The following is an 18,433-nucleotide window of genomic DNA, read 5'->3' on the forward strand; positions in this document are numbered from 1 at the left end:
AAGGGTGGGGAATACTGAGCATAAAGAGATTGTATCACGTATCTTGCATAGCAATGCTATTGCGGAGATGAGAACCAGCATGTTGCTTCAGTCCTGCAATTTGGTAGTGGTGAAATGATTTCATTGAAGATATTTACTATTAGAACTACAATATCAAACTAGCTAAATTTGCTTCTTTCTGTAAGTAGAATCTCCTTGTCTAAGAATGAACTCAGCAAAGCTTAGCAGTTGCTCTCTGGTCCTAGATCCATGATGGCAAACCTATGGCACATGTGCCACATGTGGCACACGGAGCCATCTCTGCGGGCATACGAGCCGTCGCCCCAGGCAGCTCTACCACACATGCACGCACGCACACACGCCTCTCACCAGCCAGCTGATTTTCGGGTCTCTGCCATGCATGCGTGGGGGATGGGGATGCATATGTGAGCCGCGCATGCAGGGGGTGAGGCACATGTGGAGGCATGCATGCATGCACAGGGGGCAGGGGGAGCATGTCCCCCACCCTGTTTTAGGTCCCAGGAGGCTGCAGGGAGGTCTGTTAGACCCAAAACAGGGCAATGGGATCACACATACATGCACGGGCGTGTGTGTTGCGCGTGCATGCACAGGGGGGCAGGGAGTGTGTGTGGGGTGTCACGTGTGCATTGCATTATGGGTGTGGGCACGCACGCATATGATTGCACGTGTGTGCACACTTTCGGCATGCGGCGACAAAAAGGTTTGCCATCACTGTCCTAGATGATTAAATAAAGACTGGAAGTTTTCATTTGGCAAAAAAACCCTGCTTTTGTGAAGTCTTTGGTGCTCTCAGGACACCTATGTATGCGTACAGGGCAGCTGCTCTTCCGGTATCCAGTGCGCGCATATGCACTAGCCAGCCAGTCTTCATGCACGCATGCGTGCCAGAAACTGGAAGACCAGGTGGCCGGTGCACATGTGTGTGCAGGAAGCTGGGAGTTCAGCCGCTCAGCGCATGTATGCACATCATGATGGCTGCTTTTCTGGTTTCCGGCATGTGCACCTGCGTTTCCATTTTGGCACTCAGCGCCAAAAAGGTTCACCAACAATGCCCTGCATTCTTCCCCTTTCTCAAATCTTTCTGAATTGTTTGGAAAATGGTGGCAGAAGATAGAAGGGAGGAATGAAAAAAAACGATCGAGAAACCTCTGGTTTTTGGATGTAGAGCAGAAGCTTCCTAAGCTTGACAGCCTTAAAAGAAAATTGTGGATCGTTGGGTGAGAGAAACAGCCTCAACCTGCTCTTTATGGCAAGGCAGAAGACATCGTAAGACACTGGCACGTTTTTTCTTCTCCTTCCTTCAGCTACGTCAAGAAGTGTAGAGAGACATGTAGGAGCAAAACATCAACCCAGGTTTTGTAGAGGGGGTAGAAATTGGTAATCACCCATATGAGCCCATGGAATCACAGAATTGTAACCTTCCAAAAGAGTTCTTCTTCAAAAGTCCTAAAAACCAGCCACAGTAAAGCAGAATTAATAACAGAATAACAGAGTTGGAAGGACTTTGGAATCTTCTAATCGAACCCAATGCACAAGCAGGAGACCCTACACCAAGGGTGTGAAACTCAAGGCCCAGGGGCCGGATTCGGCCCACCAGGTGCTTAGATATAGCACAGGGGCTGCCCTGGAAACAGGGAAGGACCAGCCCACAGTGCCTCTGCCAGCAAAAATGGAACGTGGCCCTTTTGAGTTTCATTTTCACTGGCAGAGGGTCACAGGAGGCCGTCACAGCTGAAAACGGAGCTCAGGTGCCACAGGCACCCCCGATATGAGTGACATCGAGATGGCCATGCCCACCCTGGCCACCCCTCCCCCCCAAGTCAAACACAACCCTGATGTGGCCCTCAATGAAATTGACTTTGACACCCTGGCCTTACACCAGTGATGGCGAACCTTTTAGGCACCGAGTGCCCAAACTGGAATGTGCATGCGCATGAGAAACCTGAAGACCAGTTGGCCAGTGCACATGTGTTTTCCAGCAACCTAGTTTTTGGGTTCTGGCGCATGCATGTGCGCAGACAAGCTGGTCTTCATGCATGCCGGAGTCCCAGAAACCCAAAAACCAGCGCACACATGCGCATCAACCAGCTGATCTTCAAAATTCTGGCATGCATGTGCGCATTCTGGTTTGGGCACTCGGTGCCGAAAAGGTTTGCCATCACTGTTCTATAGTGCAGCCCAACAGTGATATACAGTATACCTACATGTACCTGTTTTCTATATTCTGACTCAAGACACTTGACTAGATGATGCACCGGCCACGTGGTCTTCGGGTTTCCGGCAGTCCGGCATGTGCAAAGACCAGCTGGCCGGCATGCTTGCGGGCCTCAGAAACCAGAAGAACAGCTGATGAGGGGTGCATGCCCACAGAGAAGGCTCTGTGTGCCACCTCTGGCACGCATGCCATAGGTTTGCCATCATGGCCCTACACATTCTAGACAAATTGCTGTCCAATGTCTTCTTAGAGACTTCCAGTGCGCTCACCACTTCTAAAGGGCAAGGTGTTCCACTAGTTGATTTTCTCTGTCAGGAAATTTCTCCACTGTGATCAGAATTTATCTAATCATCCATAGCATTTGGACCTCATGTACTGTTAAGGTGGCCGATATACAGTTTGGATGAATGTCTGCAAAGGAGAAGTGAATGTCACGGAAGCCTGTCCTTGGCTGTGACTCCCTTCTTAGTAATAATCGCCTGCTATTGCATTACAGGTGAAAATGCCATTTGTGAAATTACAAGGGACAACAGTGACAAGCTCTGCAGTTTTGCAAAAAAGGCTTTGCATATTCAGCTGGACAGGTAAGAGGCCACAAATTGGGGCTGGATTTTCACAGTCGGTGGCTGACAGACGTATCCTTGGGTTGTAGAGGCCCTTTCCCCACTTAGGATAATTTATGTGAATGACGCAGAAATTGCCGTTTCTAAGGTACCGTTTAGACAACTTGATCTATTCAGATAGCAGGATTGAGGCTCATAATAGCAACTGTCCAACCTTCAGATAGCATTATTAGGCGATTGACTTACATTGGAAAGTTTTCCTTTGAAAAGGGTAACCCTAAACTAATCTTCAACTAGAGTTCCTTTGGATAGTGAGATCATTATAAATCTAACAAACAAACCAAACAAACATGCAGAACTATCCCAATGGAAAATCTGAGCACTCAAAAACAAAAACTCACAGCAAAGCTGAAAAGAATGTACAAGTAGTCCTTGATTTATGACTATAATTGAGCCTGGAGTTATGGTCATAAGTTGAGGCATCAGCTAACCAGACCTGGTTTGTTTGGGTTTTTTTTTACATTTTTTTGTGGTGTTTGCTAAAAGAATTTATCCTCAATGGGCATTATTTTTTGCCAGCAAAACAATTGCAAATTGCAGTCATCGGATGGTGTGCAAATGACTGTAAATATGAACTGGTTTCCAAGCACTCCAAATACTATCACATGAACACGTGGTGTGCTTGCCTATTGTAACTTTAAGTAGCTTTTGTGTGGGGTGTGTGGGTGTTATAACTTTGAATGTTCGTTAAGTGAGCGATCGTAAATGAAGGACCACCTGTGTAAATTTGTGAATCTCAAAATTATTATTTTAAGGGAGAAAATTGTCTTCATGGTTGGGATAGACTTCAATTAAACCAGCCCAATGAATTTTCTGAATATTTCCTTGGTGAGAAACTTAATCAATCCAGAGTTTCTTTCATTCCATCTTCACCACCTTTCAAATTTATATTTTTCTATTTGGGAAACACCAGGTGCAGAGCTATGGGTACAGAGGAGGTGGTGCTAAAACCCTGCCTTCAAACTTATGGAGGTAGGGTTGGTGAATAGAAATCTATAACCATCATTTTATACCTGTTCTGATGTGCTTCTTTTTATGATAAAAACTAGTTGATAACCCTGCATTGCCCAGGTATTTATTTATAAGGGGAAAATGTCTGGACCAAACGTAATTTTTAATGTTGGATTTCCCCCTTACCAGAGGGAGCCCTCTTGTGGAGTACAATGAAACCGTTACCATGGCAACTCCAATGTGCTGTACAGTAGAATCCATTTTAAGGTACAACAGGCTGTATCTTAACAGAACCCTGCCAAGGGTATTAGGGGTGTCTTATCCCCACAACATTTGTTTCCAGAGACTAAGCCATCTGTGTACCAAGTTTGGTTGAAATTGCTCGAGGTGTTCCAGAGTTATGCTGGAACACACACACACACACAAACACACACACACACACACACACACACACACACACACACACGTTTTTATATATAGATGATAAAGAAAACAAGATATGGATTGGAGTGGATAGAGAAATTAATATAAGACATTTTTCTTAAAAACATCAACTCAAGAGTTCCAAGCGTCATTAAAGGTTCTGAATGAAAAAAGATCCTTGCCTGCTATGTATATTGATTATGTTTTCTCTCTTTAGTTTACCTGAAGTGCCATCGCTGGTTGATGTGGCTAGCTTGTCTGCTCAGTGGGATGACTCCTTTTTTACAATTATGAAAAGCTACATCTTCAGCCACGGAACAGTAGCATCTCGACCGCCGATACAAATAGAAGAACTGATCGAGAAACCTGGAGGTATCTTAGTACGGTGGTGCAAGGTAAGTTAGCAGCCTTTTCAGGATCAGATGCCACCTGGGCTTTTTCTTTTGCCTTGGGCTTTAACCCAACAGCCTGATGGTGATTTTACGATGGACAGAAACACATTACAGGTAGTCCTCTGCTTACGACCACATTTCAGCCCAAAATTCATGTTGCTAAGCGAGACAGTTGTTAAGTGAGTTTTGCCCCGTTTTACCACCTTTCTTGCCACAGGTGTTAAGCGAATCACTGCACTGATTAAGTTAGCAACATGGTTGTTAAATGAATCTGCCTTTCCCCAAAGTCTGACATAGACTTTACTTGTCAGAAGGTCGCGAAATGTGATCCCATGACCCTGGGCCACTGCAAATGTCATAAATATAAACCGGTTGCCAAGCACTTGAATTTTGATCACATGATAGTGGGGATGCTGTAAGTATTGTAAGTGTGCAAATGGTCATAAGTCACTTTTTTTCGTGCCATTATAACCTCGAAGGGTCACTAAATGAAGTTGAGGACTAAGTATAAGTGGTAGAGCAAGGATGTCAAACTTTATTTCATTGAGAGCTGCATCAAGGTTGTATTTGACCTCGGGGGGGGGCATGGCCAGTTTGACATCACATATGTCGGGGGTGCCTATGGAGGCCCGAATGCTCTGCCAGCAAAAACAGGCTCCTGAGCTCCATTTTCGGCAGTGACGGCCTCCTACAACTCTCTGCCAGCGAAAACGGAGTTTGGGAGGGTTACCTGTGGCGCTTCTGAGCTCTGTTATCACTGGCAGAGGCACCGCAGACTGGTCCTTTGCTGTTTCCAGCGTAGCCCTGTGGGCCAGATATAAGCAAATCCTGCCGGCCCTTGAGTTTGACACACCTGGGGTAGAGATTTGGGATATTCCCCATCATATGAAAATCTCTTCCTTGATAATAGCATGCAGATAGTAGTTAATACAACGAATAATGGTTATTATGTGGCTTATTGGTTTCTGTTTGAGATAGCATTCTTTTTTAATTGGAACTCGTTTAATAGCTATCTGATAACTGGCACATTGTGAAATGGATTCTATGTGATTGTTCCTGCCTCTTAATATTTATACCCTGTTTACCCAAAAATAAGACCTCCCTGGATAATAAGCCCCCCCAAATATTGCAACACAGCAGCAGCCATGAGATGACCACACTTGCCGCCTCCTGCACCTCAAAAATAATAACACCTCCCTGAAAATAAGGCTTATTTTCAGGGGTCAAAACAAGCACTTATTTCGGGGGTCAAATGAAAATAAGACCATGTCTTATTTTAGGGGAAACACGGTATCACTTTTCCAGATATGTTTGAACTGGAATTCTCAGGATTCCAGCACATCTGGCTGGTGTAAGACTGGAAAATATGCTTTGTGTCTAACCACTTGCCCCACAACAGTAATTTTGCGATTGTGTCCTTTGCACTTTGTGATAATGCCCAGTGTGCTTCTAATCCCAAAATCCTGGGGAGTTTCGAGCCTTCGCCTTTTTAGAGAACAAGTCAGTTAAAACAAATGTTTAAGGAAGGAAGAGTTTTAAGATATGCGATAAGGTAACTTATCTTTGCTCAGGTTGAGGAGGACTTCATCCCGCAAGACTACAGGCTTCAGTATCGCAAGAGTACCACTTGCCATTTTGAAGATGTCTACGTTGGTTCTGACACAGAATTCATGGTGTTGCACATCGATCCCAACGTCGATTATCAGTTCAAGGTTTGTGCGCGGGGAGACGGCCGTCAGGAATGGAGCCCATGGAGTGTTTCTCAGACCGGGTGTTCCACATTGGTCCCTCATGGTATGCATTTCGTCATTTTATTCTGCGATAAAAAAATATTTCAGTCTTGCTTCATCTCCTTTCCCTGACCTGTAAATCTAGCCCAGTGATGGCGAACCTTTTAGACACCAAATGCCCAAACTGCGTGCACGCACGCCCAAACGGAAAAGTGTGCACACGCGCATCCACAAACATCTGCGTGCATGCACAGCCATGTGCACATGTACAGCAGAGACCCAAAGACCAGTTGGCCGGTGGGAGGCGGGGCATCCCAACACGGCAGCGCAGCAAGAGGTAAGATCGTTTTCTTTCGTGAGCTTCTGTTTCGTCATTTGCAGGGAAACAGAAGTTCACGAAAGAAACACCACAGAGATCTGACCTGGGGTGACAGTGCGCATGCCCACAGAGAGGGCGCTGCATGCCACAGGTTCACCATCACGGATCTAGACTATTGCTATCATGTAGTTTGCTCTGTATGATAACTTTTCATATTCAGGTATCCTTGTTTGATGCTAAGGCCGTTTCTTACACAAACATTTAACTTTATGGAATGTTGTTGTGTTTTCAACTGTAGAGCATATGAAATCAATTAAATTGTGTTTTAAGTAACTCTGAGTTCTCCTTTGAAAACATAAAGTTTATTGATCCTAAGAAGGCTTGTAGGTTTGTATATGATCAGACTGTTTGTGAATTACAATTAGTCCTCAACTTATGACCACAGTTGAGCTCAAAATTTCCATTGCTAAGCAAGATGGTTAAGTGAGTTTTGACCCATTTTGCGACCTTTCTTGCCACACTTGTTAAGTGAATCACTGCAGTTGTTAAAAGAACCATCCAGTCATTAAGCAAATCTGGCTTCCCCCATTGACTTTGCTTGTTGGAAGCTGGCTGGGAAGGTAGTGATCACAGGACCCCGGGACAGTGCAACCGTCACAAATACATGCCAGTTGCCAAGCATCCAAATTTTGATCACGTGACCATTGGAATGCTGCAATGGTCATAAGTATGAAAAACAGACATAAGTCATAAGTCACCTTTTTTCAGTAATGTAACTTTAAGTGGTCACTGAACAAAATAATTGTAAATCAAAGATTACTGTGTACAGGTAGTCCTCAACGATCACAATTGAGCCCAAAATGTATGTTGTTAAGTGAGGTTCCACCACAAAACCGCGTTCGACTAAACTGCGCTCGACGAAACCACGTAGCTGTCATCAACAGCGCGACAACAGCGCGGAGACAGAAGCATGCTGTAAACGCTAAACCTAAAATTAACCCCTAAACCTAACCCCCCTAAACCTAATCCTAAACCTAACCCTTAACCTAGCCCTAAACCTAACCCTAAACCTAACCCTTAACCTAACCTAAACCTAATCCTAATCCTAACCCTTAACCTAACCCTAAACCTTAACCTAACCCTAAACCTAACGCTAACCCTAAACCTAACCCTAAAGCTAACCCTAACCCTAACCCTAACCCTTACCTTAAGTTGAATCGGCTTGCTTTCAAAGCGCTATTTAAAGCGCCCTTCTTTCTCCACGCTTGCTGTTGTCGCCCTGTTGATGACGTCAGTGACGCGGTTTAATCAGATGCGGCTTAGTCGAGCGCGGTTTTGTCGTGCCACTGTTAAGTGAGAAATTTGTTAACTGAGTTTGCTCCATTTTACGACCTTTCCCACCTCATTTGTGAAGTGAATCACTGTAGCTCTTAAATTAGTAAAAGAGTTGTTAAGTGAATCTGGCTTCCTCCATTGACTTTGCTTGTCAGGCAGTCGCAAAAGGGGATCACACACGACTCCATGACACACCGTAACCCTCATAAATGTAAGTCAGTTGTCAGTCATCCTAATGTAAATCACCTAACCACGGGGATTTTCACACTGCGAAATGTGAAAAACGGTCCTAAGTCACTTTTTTCAGTACCGTTGTAACTTTGAACGTTCACTACATGAATTGTTGTAAGTCGAGGACTACTTGTACATTCTTTGCACGCTTTTCCTATCTTGGAATGTATACAAAGCCATAACTAAAAATTGAAGCAAAGCATATTTTCTGAGAAGGCTGGGCCTGTTGGTGTCAGCAAACTTAAGAATATAATGTTACGTTTTGTAGTTTGTTCAAACTGGGCGGGGCCCCTGCATTATTACTCTTGGTTCTTCTTTCCTTAGAATGGACTCCAGGCATGGAGGGCTACAGCTTGAGCAGCCGAAGGAACATAGCCCTTCGAAACGATTCGCAAACGGGTGGTGTGCTGTATTCCAAGGCTCCAACTTATTGTTGTGGTCAGACACTGACATTCCGGTAAGAAAAGGTGGATCAATCAATCAATCATCTGGTTGTATTTTCCCAAACTAAATTTTGATGGCATTGATAGCAATAGTACTTAGGCTTAAATACCGCTTCACAGTGCTTTAACAGCCCTCTCTAAGCGGTTTACAGAGTCAGCCTATTGCCCCCAACAATCTGGGTCCTAATTTTACCCACCTCGGAAGGATGGAAGGCTGAGTCAGCCTTGAGCCTGGTGAGATTCGATCTGCCAAAGTGCGGTCAGCCAGCAGTTAGCAGAAGAAGCCTGCAATAACTGAATTCTAACCACTGCGCCACCGTGGCTCCACCTGTGATTTCTTCTTTTGTTGAGCTAGGCTGTGTTCTAGTTACTCAGGATTGACTCACTAGGTGTCACTTCTGGTTTTTATGCTCAAAATAAATGAAACCTAGACTTTAAATTTGAAGGTTGAAGAATTGTGTGTACAGGTAGCCCCATATGAAGGGTGTTCATCCCACAACACATAGTTAAATGGTACAGGAATAGGAAAGGATTTCCAGAAAAGAACAATTGCAGACTAAAGGATTCAGGTGATTCTGAGGGTACAAATAGTTCCAAGTGAACCCCAGCGACACTCGGAAAGAAGGCTAAGCACACGACTGCAAGGCAAGGAATAAAAATCCTTCCATTCTCCACCATTCAGTCAGAACTGAAGAAGCTTCTTGGATGAGAAGAAAAACATCTTCTAGCAAAACAAGAAAGTCCAGTTGCCTTTTGAAAGAAAGCACTTTTGGGACAACCTTGACCTGGACAACAGAATCTCCAAAGATATCTGGGAAAAGAGTGAAAAGTGGAATCAGCCTAGAATCCCTATGTAGCCACAAGAAAACTACTGTATTTTTTGGAATATAAGACGCACCCCCCCCCAAAAAAGAGCGTAGAAATGTTGTTGCATCTTATACACCGAATACAATCATTTTTTGCCTGAAGCCCTGCCCCCGCATCCCATTTTTACAAAAAATGGACTGTTTTTTATAAAAACAGAGATGTTTTTGCCTTCCCCAGCCCCCAAATGCACTCTGCAGACTTCAGCAGGGCTGGGGAAAGGCAAAAATGCCTCTGTTTGTTTGCAAAAACGGGGGCCTTTTGCCTTCCCCCAGCCCTGCTGAAGCCTCCTGGGGGGCGGTGGGGGGACGACAATTTTTTTTTTCGTACTTACCTCTCTTCAAAATCTTGGTACATCTTATACACCGGTGCATCATATAGTCCAAAAAATATGGTAAATCCAACCTCTCCCTTTGTGGGCCAGACCATTGGCTGAGAAGATTCTTTTGCATAAACTTTTAGCAATAAACCAGTTTAATTGAATCTTCATGTACAGGCCTGGTCTTTTTCACTTGATATATTTGCAGCTTTCACATCAGGTGACCTACTCGCATAATCACTTCCCATGTTGCTGCTACTGCTTAGAGCAGGGGTCTCCCAACTTGGCAACTTTAAGACTTGTGGACTTCAGTTCCCCAAATTGGCTGGCTGGGGAATTCTGGGAGTTGAAGTCCAATAAATCTTAAAAGTTACCAAGTTTGAAGATTCCTGGCTTAGAGGTATCCAAGGCCCCCCAACCAGGGCATATAAAACTGGATGACTTTTTAAAGCTTTTTTTAAAAAAACCTACCCGATACCTTGATTGAATTTATTTTTCCATTTAAAAGAAACTACCTACAAAATGCCGAATTTCTTATTTTAAAATGGAGTCAAATATCATTATGAATATACAATACCTCAGTTGCGTTCTTTGAGTGAATTGTTTGATCACTCAGATGCAGGAAAGCTTTCTCTTTCTTTGGAGAAAGTGAGCTGGCTTTCTGAATCATTCCTCTGAATTAGATCTCCTAGTCCTGTGATGGCAAACCTATGGCGTGCATGCCACAGGTGGCACACGGAGCCATATTTGCTGGCACATGAGCTCTCTCCTCCAATGTGCGTGCCGGCCAGCTGATTTTTGGCCTTCCAGAGAGCCGGGGAAGGCAGTTTTTGCCTCCCCTGGCTTCAGGAAAACATCTGGAGCCTGGGGAGGGTGAAACACCCTCCCTGCATGGGGGGGGGGGTTCGCAGGGCTGGGGGTCACATGCATGCGCAGGTGGGTGGGATGCATTGAATTGTGGGTGTAGGCCCACGCATGCGCGCAATAGCACGCACGCACACAATTTTGGCACGCTTTTACAAAAAGGTTCACCATCACTGTCCTAGTCATTCAAAGTAGAGTGGGAAACTGGTGCATTTCCAGCTTTGGTTGAATGACAAGTCTACCAGCCACCCAGCAGCCACTGGGAGTCCAGCAGCATCTGGAGGGTGACCAATTTCTCCCTTCCTAGGTGGCCTCTTCTACTATTGGGGTGCACTTAATCACTTGAAATCAAAACATTCCTAGTTCAAGTGAAGTGCATTTCCTGTTTCTTCGTGGAAGGAAGATAGGCTTCAGTTACTGGCCAGATCGTTCCAAGCTGACCCATCCCTTTGGTCTTAAATGTTGGCTTTCTCTATTACTTGGCCTTGGGCTTTGCCCACCGCAAACTTTGTTTTCTAGCAAAGAGGAATGTCTGTCCTTGAATTGTCTAGATTTCCCTGGCCAGGCTTTTTCCTCCTCCTTGTCCCCGTGGACTTGATTATCTTTCTCCTCAAGGGCTGCCCTGCTCTTCTTTTGTGCTGGGGGATGACAGGATGTGTGTCTGCAAAAAGAGGGAAGCCATAGCCTTTGCCAAACTCCAGAGAGACAATGAGGTCAATACTCAACTGAAGGAGGAAAAGTCTCCAGGGAAGCCAACGGGTTCAGATTTCATTTCAAAAATGGGGGGGGGGGGATATCAAAGGGAAATGCGAGAGAGTTGTGGAAAATGGCTAGAGAGATTTTGTCACAACCTAAGCATACAGCAGGAATGGAGGCAGTCATTTTGCTCTTTTGTGGGTCTTACTGGAAGAGAATGATCAATGAATTGAGCCTCCTTTGTAATGATATACTGGTAATTGCTTTTGGAAACTGGAAAACACTTTAAACTGCCACTTTAAAAAAGGTTGGAGGAGTCCGAAACTTTTAGCCTAAGGTTTTGTCTTGCCAAAGCTTGCGTTGGGATTGTAAGGGTTGTGTTTAGATATTGGATTGTCTAGTATTGGATGATTTGGTTTTGATTGGTTTCTATAGTTCCTTTCTGCAAGACATCAACAAGCTTTTCTGGTTAAATGTTGGAAAATGCCCAGCCAGGCAAAGAGGAGAATCAAGTGGGGAATTAGTCTTGAATCATTTTGCAGCCACAAGAGATCCAGGACTGCCCTATTCCAAGCTATATGAAACCTTCTCTATCTGTTCCCAAGGGAAGGCAATCTCTGGGGAGATTCCTGTATTATTAGGCAGAATACAATAGAAGAATTAGCTTGAACTCTTCCTGTGTGGCTCTGGTTACTTGTACTGCACAATAGGTCTGTTTGTGTGTGTAAGATATTTTACTTAACCGTATTTTTCGGTCTATAAGATGCACCGGAGTATAAGATGCGCCAACATTTTGAAGAGGTAAATTTAAAAAAAAAAAGGTTTTGCACTCTGCAGGCCTCCCAAACTCTCTGCATGCCTCTTTTTTTGAAAAATGGGGCATGAGAGTTTGAGAGCCCTGCAAAGTGCTCCTGGGGGCTGAGGGGAGGGGAATGAGCAAAAAATGGCCCATTTTCCGTGAAAATGGGCCTGTTTTTTTTGCAAAAAAACAGGGCATGCATAGGATTTGGGAGGCTTGTAGAGTGCTCTTAAGGGCTGGTGGGGGCAAAAACGGCCCGTTTCCCACTAGTTGTTGCCCTCCCCGGCCCCCAGGAGTACTTTGCAGGCCTCCCAAACCCTCTGCACGTCCATTTTTTTGCAAAGGGGGCAGAGTTTCGGGATGCCAAAAATGCTGTATAAGACGCACCCAGATTTTCACCCTCTTTTTTGGGGGGAAGATGCGCCTTATACTCTGAAAAATACGGTACTTTTTTGAAGTACATCATGGCTCTACTGTAAATGCAGATTCCCAAAAGAAAGATGCAGAAGCTTGATGGAATCTGATTTGATATTTGGGTTTGTTTTTCTAGTAATGAAAGTTCTTCTTTTGATTAAGAAAGTTCACACAGGTCATAGAAAATAATTCTAAACCTTGAAAAGAGAAGAAATATTTTGTAGCGCGGCTGAGTCAATAAGCAAAAAGATGAAGTGGGTTGTAACTGCTTTGACATTTCAATAAGAAAGAAATGTTTAACAGCTGATTTAGTGGGCCACAACTGCCCGTAGCCGTTGCCACATGGCTATGCTGCGAAGAGGTTGATGGAGGTGGCAGAGAGCTGCGTGTTGTGTGGAAGTGCACACCTTGCTTGCTGATTGGTTCTGACTTCCTGCTGGGAGGTGGGAGGGAGGCAAGGCACATTCAAGCGGGAAATGTTAACATTTGCTGATGTATAAAAAGAAGGTCTATGCAACCATCCCCAGATGACAGCTGCTTACATTCTGTGCAGTGCTGTGCAGCTGAAGTCTAGTCCAACTTTTGTAATGTACTTAATCAGCCTCAATAGGAGTTGGAATTTTTGTGTCTTCCTGCCCCCCTAGAAAAGGCTGTGATAGTCCTTGCCTGCATATCTGGGCAGCATTGAACAGAAGATCGTGACAGTCCCAGCCTATGTATCCGGTTCAAACTCAGTCTCGTATAGGGTGTCCTATTTTGTATTTCAGAGAGTGTATTTAGTTGTGGTTCAACTTCACACAGGTCTGGAGTTCCCTTCCTCCTTCTGAATACTGTGTAAGCTACAGCACAGCTTTGTGAGGGTTCCAAATAGCATCCAAAAGTAAATCAGAGTCCAAGACAAAATAGTGCTCAAAGTTCCAATTTATTAAGAGAGCCATGTGGGCATATCTGGGAAAACCCGAATCTGAAAGCTTCCCGGTTTTCCCCACCTAGTTGAGAGTTCAAGATCCTGCCCCCACGCCCACAAGTCCATCCCATGGTCCAATTTCCCACTGCCATGCTGGCAGCTTCCACCCATCCAATTCTGGTCAGATGCAGAGATGCAGAGACAAAGGATGACCTTGGCTTTCTACAAAGAATTTTGTTATGGCTACACAGCATCTCACTCCTTACAATTCCCCCCTCCCATTTTCCCACAATAGAAAATGCATAGTAGAATATCAGAAAGTGTGGCAGGCCAAAGATCCAAAAGAAAAGATGGCTGCAGGCCTGGCACCCCTGTTACTGGGAATCAAGCAATATCTAACTTCAATAAATAAATTCCCCCATATATATTCAAGTATATGGCTTGCTTTTCGGTTGCCATTTTATCCAGGGTTTGTGCTTTCTTATAAACTTGTAAAACATTCTATTTTGAGCTTCTGTATCTGCAAGAAATTGCTGGAGCATAAGTTAATCCATATAGCCAAATGGCATTTCCATGAACTGCAGTCATCCATCTAATAAAGATGCCAGGGTCACAGTTGGTAACCATTAGTTTCATGCTCTGCTTGGATACCTCCTAGAGACATCTAATCAGCTCCTTTTGGACATGAAACGCTAGCCTAGAGGTTTGTTCTCACAATGGACTTCTTATGTTCTTCCCAGCTAGAGTGGTAATAAGAACTAAATGTAGCATCAAAGGGGAAGGTGGGAAGGTGTCAAGCCTAATGCAATATTTCCACACCAAAATATATTGAAGTCCACAGTTAAAAGAACTTAACTTATAAACAGCCTTTTTCAAAAATGTATCAGCGAGCAACGTATAATTAAGGATGAAACAACTGGAGATTGTAAATCTTAGCTTTTGCTTGCTTTTTCTTTTCTTTTTTTACAAGTAACCTTCTCTTATGGATTGTTTCCAGATGTAGAGATTCCTCCTCCCTCTCCCCCATTTTGTAACATTAGCCCTCAGCTGAGTCTCTTCCTGAAGAAAAGGAAAACTGGCTAAAATATTAGCAGGACAATATGGTTCCTGTTTTGAGGTCTACTCAAAATCAAGGGGAAGAATTAACTCATTGCTGCCCGACCTGTTCTCCTTAAAAACATGGGGATTTTTTTTTTGTTTAATATTTTCCTGTTTATGAAATAATTGTGCTTAAATTGTTGGTGGTGCATATATTGTATCTGCTTTGTTTTAAACACAAACTGTTATAAATGCAATGGCTTCTAAAATAAACCTAGACCCCCCCCCCCTTATGTTGGAAGAAAAATCTGGTCCGGGAGAAAGACATTGGAAATAAAATGAGGGGCACGCTGCAGAAAAGGTCTCTGTTTATTTGGTAGCCAGAAACTTCAGTGACAGCAGCATGTTTCTGGGGTAGCTGACAAAATGGGCTTGAGAGTAGGTGGGTTTTTATATTTTCTTTGGGGCTTTGTGATTGAGATGCTTGTTCCTGTGCAAGAATATATCCTTCAGTATTTTAATGGCTGTTGTCAGATTTCGGTGGGATCATGTAGGGGTCATGGTGGGCTCTTCAGGCAAAAGGGGAAATGCAAATCCTAGGTCAGTGTTGGTGAACCTTTTTGGCACCGAACTACAGGGAACTGCTCTTCCGATTTCCGGAGCTTCCATGTGTGTGAAGACCAGCTGGCAAAGACCACCTGGAAGAGCAACAGGCGACAGCTGGCGTGCCTGGAGAGATGGCTCTGTGTGCCGCTTCCGGCACGCATACCATAGGTTTGCCATCACGGTCCTAGGTGTTTGAGTTAATCTTGTCTGCTTTGGTTTGCCTAATTGTGTTACTTATTTGGAGTCTCTCTGCTTAAACAAATTGGCCCAGTCTTTCTGAATGGATACAAAATCTCCATTCCTAAAGACCAGCCTCTTCAAGCTTCTGCTTGAGGCTGCTTTCCTATGGCAGGAAAACTGGGGCTGTGTCAGAGTGTGCTCATTGTGACTCTGTGAGACAACCCAGGAGCAATAACATCAAATAGAGGTTTGTAATAATAAATAGTGATTTATCTCTACAAAAGAATATACATGCACGTTCTAGGCAAAGGTCAAACAATCAATTCTGCCTTTGTTAAGATTTTTCTCATCTTCTCCTTTAGAGGAAATATTCCATCCTGCCTCTTTTTAATATTAAGAATGAAGAATATTTTAATCTGGGAGGGGCAGGCTTTCTACACTTGTACCAATATACCGGCCACTTAAAGGTTGGCTACCTTTAGGTTCTTATCTCCTACAGGGCAGATAACATTACCTTGTAACATCGAAAAAGAAGGAATAAATTTCTATCTCTTTCTCCTTTTTCCATTTTCTTTCCTTTTCTTAGCAAACAGGATGCTCTCACATTTCATGATTGCTACTTAATACAGGTAGTCCTCGACTTACAACAATTCATTTAGTGAAGTTACAGAGTCACTAAAAAAAATTGGCTTATGACTGTTTTTCACACATGACTGTGGAGGTGTAATTATAGTCATGTGATCAAAATTCAGATACTCAGCAACTGACATGTATTTATGACGGTTGCAGAGTCCCGGGGTCATGTGGTCATCTTTTGCATTCTGACAAGCAGTGGGGAAGCCAGATTCATTTTACAACCAGGTTACTAACTTAACAACTGCAGTGACTCGCTTAACAACGGTGGCAAGAAAGATCGTAAAATGGGGCAAAACTCACTTAACAACCCTCTTAGCAATAGAAACTTTGGGCTCAACTGTGGCCATAAATCAAGGACTATGTCTCAAGGTTTCCTCAGAGTCATAACCATAGATTCCAAATGGTTAAATAAAACTTGGAAGATAATGCTTCCTGTTTTCCCTTGTGTTAATGTGTATATGTTCCTCTGTTCAGGCCATGACATCAACTTGTTTGAAATTTCTTCCCACATAGCAGGTTTCTGCACAATATGGTACTTCCGACTGCCACCGTTATTAATAAAGCATCTGAACATATTATCTGTTCCGGAGATTCTGACACTAAATGCTTATTGGTTACCAATGAAAACTACTTTGAGTTTGTTTAAATAATGAAAAAGTGGGACATCTGTTCATAAATAAATAAATAAATAAATGCAGGAGTGTTTAGTCTGAAAGTGGTACCCTGTAGAGAGAACTGAACAATTTCCCAAAGGAATGGTTGAAAGACAAATAAGTAGTTTTATTGAGAAGGAAAAGCAATAAAAGGTTTGACATGATAGCAAACATCTTATTAATTAATGCTGGCAGGCAGAATGTTACTTCTCCCAATATGACAGGAAGACGTAACTGCATGGCCAATAGCTAGATCAGGGATATTTTCATTTGATTTCATTGAGGGCCGCATCAAGATTGTGTTTGACCTTGGGGGAGGGGGTGGGTGGGTGTGACCAGCTCGATGTCACTCGTATCGGGGTGCTTGTGGTGGCCTGAGTACTCTGCCAGTGAAAAGAGTTTGGGAGACCCGCATGCTGGTAGAGGCACCATGGGCTGCTGTTTCCAGGGACACCCCGTGGGCCAGATCTAAGCACCCCACAGGCTGGATCCAGCCTGTGAGCCTTGAGTTTGACACCCCTGAGCTAGATAATAGGTTACATTGTTCATCTAGCTGTATTGTTCAGAGCATCAGGCATTGTTCTCCAACATCACTGGCAGAGATTTTCACTATTTGCTATGGTATCATTTTAGCTAAAGAGGCCACTGATCCAATGAAGGCCTTCCCTTATGCAAAACACGAAGGTGGTTGGTTTTTCCCCATCCTAGAAATTTTCCACCTTTAAGAAAGATAAATTGAGGCAAATTGAAACTATCCCCTCTATGAGAGTAGCTTTCCCAAATCTGGTAAGTGTTGTGAGCATCAAATACCGACATATATTGGGATGGTAGGATTTGGATTTCAGTATATGTGAGGAACACCAGATGGAAGAGAGCTGAATTGCAGATTCCTAGACTGTGAGCTTTAAAGGAGGGTGCATTAATCATCAAGGACGTGGTTTATATTAACATTTTTTCTAAATATAGCTGCTTTCCTCTCCCTTCCCCCCACCTTTCTCTTCACAGAATTGAAACAGTTGGCCAGCCGGACAAGAAAGATAGTATTGGAGTTTGTGTTGAGAAGCTGAATGGCTATGATTCTTTGCAACGGGATAGAGCTGTATGCATTAGTACCAATGGTGAGTTATAAAAAGATCTGATTTGGCCAACCCTTCCGATCTGCAATCCCCACTGTATCCTAATGTATTGTTATTTTAAGACCTACTGTATATAGCAGTGATGGCAAACCTTTTTGGTGCTGAGTGCCCAAAGCGCACATACCCCCCAAATGGAATGTGAGCCCCCCCACACGCACATGCGCTCTGTGCCCCCTTTTGGCTTCCAGGTTGGTGCAGGAGGCCTTCCAAGCCTAAAATGGGGCATGTGGTGTGTGTGTGTGCACTTGCACGAACCCTCAAAATGCAATGTGAGTTCCTCCGTGCATGCACTCTACATGCACGCGCACACCCCGTGCATGTGCAGTAGCAGCCTGGAGGCCAGCTGTGAGCAGGAGGTGTGCACGCAAGCGCAGTAGAGCTGGCCTGGGGCGATGGCTGGTGTGCCCTCAGAGAAGGCTCTGCGTGCCACGGGTATCACGGGTATCGCCCTCACGGGTATATAGTTTATGACATGCAGGAATCCTAAATAGGTGGTGGAAAATTATAAATGTGATTTCCCAAGATTGTCAAGGAAGGTGCAAAAAAATCAGTATCTTGGGAAAGAGGCATGTCAAGACATGCTATCCATGTCCTAGCAGGCTTCTAATTTTCAAAAGCCTGACGGGGGCTAGAGCAAA

At 44.0% G+C, this 18,433-nt stretch overlaps 1 protein-coding gene across 1 annotated transcript in view; it reads left to right on the plus strand.

Annotated features, from left to right (window-relative positions):
* Positions 1 to 18,433, plus strand: part of CRLF3 (cytokine receptor like factor 3) — a 39,058-nt gene that overhangs the window by 15,026 nt on the left and 5,599 nt on the right. The window contains exons 3-7 of the mRNA XM_014066404.2: positions 2,733 to 2,820; positions 4,451 to 4,628; positions 6,197 to 6,419; positions 8,565 to 8,697; positions 17,665 to 17,777. Of these exons, the coding sequence (XP_013921879.2) occupies positions 2,733 to 2,820; positions 4,451 to 4,628; positions 6,197 to 6,419; positions 8,565 to 8,697; positions 17,665 to 17,777 (735 nt within the window). The remainder of the gene's footprint in view (positions 1 to 2,732; positions 2,821 to 4,450; positions 4,629 to 6,196; positions 6,420 to 8,564; positions 8,698 to 17,664; positions 17,778 to 18,433) is intronic.

The sequence above is a fragment of the Thamnophis sirtalis genome, unplaced genomic scaffold, assembly GCF_051295495.1.
Source record: "Thamnophis sirtalis isolate CommonGarterSnake01/CBP01778 unplaced genomic scaffold, rThaSir2_p1.2 scaffold_3, whole genome shotgun sequence".
Lineage (NCBI taxonomy): Eukaryota > Metazoa > Chordata > Lepidosauria > Squamata > Natricidae > Thamnophis > Thamnophis sirtalis.